At 44.9% G+C, this 7,830-nt stretch overlaps 1 protein-coding gene across 1 annotated transcript; it reads left to right on the top strand.

Annotated features, from left to right (window-relative positions):
- Positions 1-6,514: 6,514 nt before the first annotated feature.
- LOC147004358 (olfactory receptor 13C7-like) lies at positions 6,515-7,444 on the top strand. The gene has a single exon (XM_085839536.1). The coding sequence runs from the start codon at positions 6,515-6,517 to the stop codon at positions 7,442-7,444; it is 930 nt and encodes a 309-aa protein (XP_085695662.1).
- The last annotated feature ends 386 nt before the right edge of the window (positions 7,445-7,830 follow it).

Raw genomic sequence — 7,830 nt, 5'->3', positions numbered from 1 at the left:
GGCCACTTCAGGCTCCATATTCCTCACTGATAGGAGTCTCAGTTAGAATCACCCGCATAGACACTCAGGAGCCTCCCCCATCCCAGGTCTCTGGAACATCCTTGAGATGCTTCCTCTGCCCACTGCCGGTTTCTGTCACCCTCCCAACCCCCATCCCTTCTCTTGAACCCTCTGTCTCATTCACCCCTCCATCCCTTCCCCACCCAGTCACCTCCCTCCATCCATCTCCAATGTCTATTTTATTTCCCCTCTGAATAAGACTCAAACATTCTCCCTTAGGACCCCCTTGTTATTTGGCTTCTTTTGATCTGTGGATTGTAGAATGGGTATCCTACACTTTATGGCTAGTATCAACTTATCAGTGAGTACATATCATGCATGTCCTTTTGGGTCTGGGTTACCTCACTCAGGATGTTATTTTCTAGTTCCATCCATTCGTCTGCAAATTTCATGATGTCCTTGTTTTTAATAGCTGAGTAGTATTCTGTTGTGTTAATAAACAAAATTTTCTTTATCCATTTTTCAGTTGAGGAATATCTGAGTTGTTTATAGTTTCTGGCTATTATGAATAAAGCTGCTATGAACATAATTGAGCAAGTATCCTTGTGGTATGGTGGAGTATCTTTTGGGTATATGCTCCAGAGTGGTATAGTCTTGAGGTAAAACTATTCCCAACATTCTGAGAAACAGCCAAAAATGTTTTCCAGAGTGGTTGTACCAGTTTGCACCCCACCAGCAATGAAGAAGCGCTCCCCTTGCTCCACATCCTCACCAGCATCTGCTGTCACTTGAGTTTTTGATCGTAGCTATTCTGACTGGTGTAAGAGAGAATCTCAGCCAGGCAGTGGTGGCACATGCCTTTAATCCCAGCACTTGGGAGGCAGAGGCAGGTGGATTTCTGAGTTTGAGGCCAGCCTGGTCTACAGAGTGAGTTCCAGGACAGCCAGGCCTATACAGAGAAACCCTGTCTTGGAAAGAGAGAGAGAGGGAGAAGGAGAGGGAGAGGGAGAGGAAGAGAGAGAGAGGGAGAGAATCTCAGAGTAATTTTGATTTGCATTTCCCTGTTGAGAATTTTATTTAGCTTTGTACCCCATTTTTAAATTGGGTTATTTGAGTTGTTGGTGTCTAACTTCTTAAGTAAGTTCTTTATATATTTTGGATATTAGCCCTCTGTCAAATGCAGGGTTGGTGAAGATCTTTACCATTCTCTAGACTGCCATTTTTGTCCTAGTGACAGTGTTCTTTGCCTTACAGAAGCTTTTCAGTTTCTTGAGGTCCCATTTATCAATTGTGCCTGAGCTATGGGTGTTCTGTTCAGGAAGTTGTCTCCTAGACCAATGACTTCAAGACAATCCCCCACTTTCAATTCTATAAGATTTATTGTATTTGGTTGAGGTCTTTGATCCACTTGGACTTGAGTTTTGTGCAGGGTGATAGATGTGAATCTATTTGCATTTTTCTACATGCAGACGTCCAGTTTGACCAGCACCATTTATTGAAGATGTTTTCTTTGTTTCCATTGTAGCTCAGCCATTTAGAGCTGAGCTCACAACCAAAAATATAAGAATGTGTGTGTCCTTTATCCTTTCTTCAAGCACAAGAAATACTAAAAATTCAAACACAAAAAGCTTTGGCCTAAAGTGGCACTGGGGAAAGTGTTTCTATCAGCAAAGACATCTCCTCTTGAGCAGGGACTGTCTCTAACTCTATTTCCTGTCTTTGGGACCCTTTCCTCTTACTGAGCTGCCTCATCTCACCTTAATAGGAGAGCATACATCTAGTCTTACTGCATCTTGATATGCCAGGGCTGGTTGACATCCACGGGGGGCCACCCCTTTTCAAAATGAGAAAAAGAGGAGGAGTGAATGGGGAGAGGAGAGGTGGGGAGGAAGGACTGGAAAGAAAGAGGGAGGTGAAACTGCGCTCGGGATGTAAAGTAAATAAACAAATGATAATAATAATATAGTAATATGTTACTATGAATAAAGTAAATAAATATAAAATAATAATAATGTATAAATAGTAAATAAATTAATAAAAACAAATAAATATATAAAGTAAATTTTAATTACTTCAGTTTCACTCTGCTAGTTAGCTCCAAAATTAGAAAACAGTAGCCTTTCATGTCCACATGCCCAGATTCTCCTTTTTCTTGGGCTGTGCATCATTTCAGCCTTGAGCCCTAACAAGCAACTTAGAGTCCACTTTTATGTGCAAGAGAACATGATGTACCCAGAAGACATGATTTCATGAGATGGATGCTGCTGCTGCTATTGGAATTTGACAAACTATCCACAGCAAACATTTTTTATAATTAAAACTACTCTTCTAAAATAACAGTAAGCATTACAGCATAAGTACATTAACCAGTAGCATACTCGTCTATATCAGTATAGATAGTGTGCACTATGTGTAATTGTGTGTTCTGTACTCTCTGGTGATTCCTATTATAGCACCAAGCATTTATTAATCCTGATTCTGTACTTTCAGAGGCTCTACGTTTCTTAGAAACAAGGTTGTTCTGGCTTTGTGAACTGCATCAGAGGTTGTTCTTGAGTGTCCAGCCTGCTCCATGGCACAAGCAGGGACTCGTCAGCCTTCATAACCAGATGATCACCTGAGCTAGTTCCGTATTTCAAACACACACACACACACACACACACACACACACACACACACACACACACACACATTGGTTCTGTTTATCTGGAGAACCCTGACTAATACACAACACCAAAATCTCAGCCATTTATAAAAATTGGGTAAAATACGTTCAGACATATAAGGTCTTCAATATACTTTTCTCAAGAAGCTATTCAAGAATGTGTTCCACCAGAAAAGAAAGAGTAAAGCACTAAATGGGAAGATAGTTAAAAGACAGGAATCTAGTCTATGACCCAGGATGAGGGGCCTGTAGGACTCTGAAAGCAGACACACAGGGAAGGCAAACCAGCCTTGGCACTCCAGAAACAGGTCTCTGTGGGGCTCTGTTCTCCAGACCCTGCTGCCTTCTACAGAGCCTGTTGTCTGGGGTGATAAACTTGAAGTCCAGTGCCCCAGACAGCCCAGCCCCCAACCTTCTCACTGTAAGCATGTGCTCACTCAACTCTTCCCCTCGCTCTGCCCCACTGATGGACTTGCTGAGGGTCCCACTCTACCCACACAGCGCTCTGCCCTCATCACCTCTAGGAGGGAATCAAAGAGAGCACTGGGAAGCAGCAAACATGAAACGAGCCTCTCCTCTACTGCTCTTCCCAACCACATGTCTGGTCCCTTGTTACACTGCAACCTTGCCTGGTTTACCCAGAAAGGGCTAGCAAAACCCTGAATTTACTGTGTGAGTTTTCCCTCACACAGAAGCAAGCATGCCCCTTTTTGTAGAAGGCTGAGTTTGCAATCCTTACTTCATTTCTCAATGGAACAATTCATTTACGTTGATCTTTTTGCAGGTGGTAGAGCCATGAAAGGAATCAAGAACAGGTTATTATTCTCCCTTGGCTGCAATACGAGTGACACTAAGTTAACAGCTTAAAACAATCCCCAACTATTATCTCACAGTTCTATACGTGAGATGTCTAAGTAAGAGTGGTTGAGGGCTAGGAAATAAAGGAGGGACAAGAGAGAGAGAGAGAGAGAGAGAGAGAGAGAGAGAGAGAGAGGGAGGGAGGGAGGGAGGGAGGAAGAGGGAGAGGGAGAAGGAGAAGGAGAAGGAGAAGGAGAAGAAGAAGAAGAAGAAGAAGAAGAAGAAGAAGAAGAAGAAGAAGAAGAAGAAGAAGAAGAAGAAGAAGAAGAAGAAGAAGAAGAAGAAGAAGAAGAAGAAGAAGAAGAAGAAGAAGAAGTAGGAGGAGGAAGAGGAGGAGGAGGAGGAAGAGGAGGAGGAGGAAAGAAAGAGGGGGAGGGAGGGAGGCAGGCAAGACAAGACAAGACGCCTCTTCCAAGCTCATTTAGACTTTTGGCGCAACTCGGGTTCTCTTGTTGGTAGTCTGTGGTCTTTGATGACTGTTCCAAGGGCCAGTCTCTGCTCCTCATGGTTGCACTTTGGCATGTAGAATCCTTTCCATTCAGTAAATATGGTTCCTCACCTAATCACACCAGATTCAACTGGATAATCTTAAGGTCAAGCACCACAGGGCTTTAATGGACCTGGGAAAGAGCACTTCATAATACCTGGGCGCTGTTGGCTCCCAGGCAGGCAGGGAATCATGGGACTCTGCCCAGAAGTAACTTCTACAGAAGTCAGTAGTCATCACTCTCAAAGAAATAGAAGGAAGTCTATTTCAGGAGGGAGAGGAGGCGTTCCCAAAGTCCTGGAGTGAGGAGGCAGAGCAAGGCCTCATCATGTACTGGAAAATTCTAGTTTATAGTTTTCATCCTGAGTAAGGCACACATAATGTGATTTTTATTTTTTCTCAAACAGTATATATTTGCTATTCTTCTTAAGTTATAATTGCATGTGTTTACTTAATGTGTATATAGGTCCAGGTTTGTGTCACTGCACATGTATACCACATGTAAGGTCAGGGAATGGCTTGCAGGACTTCAGTTCTCTCCTACCATGTGAGCCCTGGGGCTCAAACTCAGGTCATCAGGTTTGGCAGGCTTGGTGGCAAGTGTCAAGAATCATGGTCAGATTTACTTATGGCCCTTCTAACACCCTTTATGCCTGGACTGTGGCAGGAGCTTGCAATTTCTGGGGTTGGGTCCAGGAACCCTTGAGGTGTCTTGCTTCTGTAAAGTACTGAGCTCTTGAATTTGCAAATAGCCGAGCATCTGAAGCCACAAGGATTTCCCTTTTGCAATGTGTGGGTCTCACAATCTCCCCAGATTAGTATAGTATTAGTATAGTATAGACACTGTGTGTCTGTGCTGAGAGTTCTTATCAGCCTCTATTGCAACAGGGCCAGGATGACCCTTCTGCTCCAGTGCTTGTCAACAACTCGGGCAGAAACAAAGTATTTCTGGAGGGATTTCAGAATAATTGGATCATGGGGATGTGGTCCCAGGAGGACAGAAACTTTCTTAACTTTGTCACTTCAGTTTTGTAACTTCAAATCACGTCAGGGACTGGATTAATCCCAAAAGCAAAGTGGGTTTAAATGACTTTGTGTATGTCTCCAAAGGTCCTTTGTGGTTTTATCCAAACAGAGAGCAAAACAAGAAAACAAAACGTGAGCTAAGGGTCCCACTCCTTGGCTGATGCCTAAGCCAGATGAGCTATTTCTGACTGAAGGGTTATTTCCAGACCTTAAATAAGCGATTTTTATCAGCATACTTATCAAAAAGGTAAGATAGCACAGTGTGTGTGTGTGTGTGTGTGTGTGTGTGTGTGTGTGTGTGTGTGTCTGTCTGTGTGTAGCCCAAGTCCAAAGGCAATCACTCTACCACTGAGTTAGCTCCCTAGACCTTAAGAAACACTTTTTAAAGTTACATTTGTATTTGTGTGGGGGCGTGTGCACACCAAGGCACGCTCAGGGAGGTCAGAGGATGATTGTGGGAGTCAGTTTTCTCTTGCTACCATGTAGATCCTGGGGAGTCAGACTGACGTTGCCAAGCGAACACTTTTAAAAGAATAAAGAAACTCTTGTGGGCCAGCCACCTTCCTGGCTTCCTTCCTCATGTTAAGTGCCATGGTGAATCCAACAGTGAGAGGAAAGAGCAGAGCAGGGATGTGTACAGAAGCCACAGAGAGCAATTCACAGCATCCAGAATCCCTCACGTGGACGAGTGTCTCAGTAACTGTGAGGTCCAAGGTGAGCGTCTCCACAGAGGAGGATTCCTCACGTGGACGAGTGTCTCAGTAACTGAGGTCCAAGGTGAGTGTCTCCACAGAGGAGGATTCCTCACGTGGACGAGTGTCTCAGTAACTGAGGTCCAAGGTGAGCGTCTCCACAGAGGAGGAAGGGCTTAGCAATTCCCATACCCTGGCCAATGACAGGGATTGTCAGTGACAGTTCTTTTAATGCACGTTCCAGAAGAACTTGGTATTTGTGTGAATATACTAATGGACAAGCAAGTGGCCCAGGACCATGTACATCATGAAGTCGCATAAGGAAAGAAGAAGAAGAAGGCAGCCCACAGAAGTACTCACATGGGGGATGCACAGGAATTGAGGACAAACAGTAGCAGGGCTTTCAACCAAACAGAGGCTTCCTGGGTGAAATTTTTCAAGTAAAATATAATATTTCTTGCCACAGCTGAGTCAAATGAACTGCCCACAAGTGGTCCAACCTCGGCTAAATGTGTGATACCTGTTTTAAATGTGATGAACAAAATTAAATTTACTCAGATGACATTTCAAACATCTCTGCAAGGGTTAGATACCACCAAGCAGGTGTTGTTCGTTCAGGGTCCCTGCCTTTGACTCAGAACAACACGGACGACCAATTCCCACAGATCATCAGAGCTCTGAGCCAATTGCTCCTCAAGGAGTTCTTTCTCACAGGTTCCCTTGGCATTATAGGCATCAGAGAAGCCTGAAAGTGACCTTCTGTGTTTCTGCAACATAGGAGGAAACATGGAGAGATCCAACAAGACCGCCCCTGTGTCCAGCTTCATTCTCCTGGGCCTCTCCACCCACCCAAAGCTGGAAAAAACCTTCTTCGTGCTCGTCCTGCTGATGTACCTGGTGATCCTGCTGGGCAACGGCATCCTCATCCTGGTGAGCATCCTCGACTCCCACCTACACACGCCCATGTACTTCTTCCTGGGGAACCTCTCCTTCCTGGACATCTGCTATACCACCTCTTCTGTCCCCCTCCTTCTGGACAGCTTCCTGACCCCCAGGAAGACCATCTCCTTCTCGGGCTGTGCCGTGCAGATGTTTCTCTCCTTCGCCATGGGAGCCACGGAGTGTGTGCTCCTGGGCATGATGGCGTTTGATCGTTATGTAGCCATCTGCAACCCCCTTAGATACCCCGTGGTCATGAGCAAGGCTGCCTATGTGCCCATGGCCGCCGGCTCCTGGGCGGCTGGAAGCATCACTGCCACAGTGCAGACATCTTTGGCAATGTGGCTGCCCTTCTGTGGGGACAATGCCATCAATCACTTCACCTGTGAGATCCTGGCTGTCCTGAAACTGGCCTGTGCTGACATCTCCATCAATGTCATCAGCATGGCAGTGGCTAATGCAATGTTTTTGGGGGTCCCTGTCCTTTTCATCTTTGTCTCCTACATCTTCATACTCTCCACCATCCTGAGGATCCCCTCTGCTGAGGGGAGGAAGAAGGCCTTCTCCACCTGCTCTGCCCACCTTACCGTGGTGATCATTTTTTATGGGACCATCCTCTTCATGTACTGGAAGCCCAAGTCCAAGGACCCACTTGGGGCAGACAAGCAGGACCTTGCAGACAAGCTCCTCTCCCTCTTCTATGGGGTGGTGACCCCCATGCTGAACCTCAGGACAACAGTGAGAGCCTTCATATTTAGGAAATATTTCTCCCAGTGATGGTGGCAAGGTATGCTATGACTGTCACCCACAGAACAGAAAAGATCACACCATCTGCCATTCAAATGCCAAGACTGGCCAGTCAGAATTATTTCTCACCCTTACGTCAATGTTTAACTTTTCAAGAGTAATCTTCTGAGTCTTAGATGTTTAACAACTTAATCGGGTGTCAGACTTAAAAAAAATACCCTAATTTAATTCACTAAAGGTATTCTAAATCTACACTAAAGCCATTTAGACAGCAGCCATTAGAGAGATCTGAGTGGCCCCAATTGTTCTTTTTTTTTTTTTTTTAAAGATTTATTTATTATATGTAAGTACACTGTAGCTGTCTTCAGACACTCCAGAAGAGGGCGCCAGATCTCGTTACGGATGGTTGTGAGCCA

Source organism: Mus caroli, unplaced genomic scaffold (genome assembly GCF_978045245.1).
Source record: "Mus caroli unplaced genomic scaffold, Mus_caroli_1 scaffold_6, whole genome shotgun sequence".
NCBI classification, from domain to species: Eukaryota; Metazoa; Chordata; class Mammalia; order Rodentia; family Muridae; genus Mus; species Mus caroli.
The sequence above is the reverse complement of the archived record's forward strand: the minus strand, read 5'-3'. Positions and strand labels throughout refer to the sequence as shown.

Excerpts from the sequence above, each read along its gene's own strand:
- LOC147004358 (XM_085839536.1), top strand. The coding sequence starts at position 6,515 with ATGGAGAGATCCAACAAGACCGCCCCTGTGTCCAGCTTCATTCTCCTG.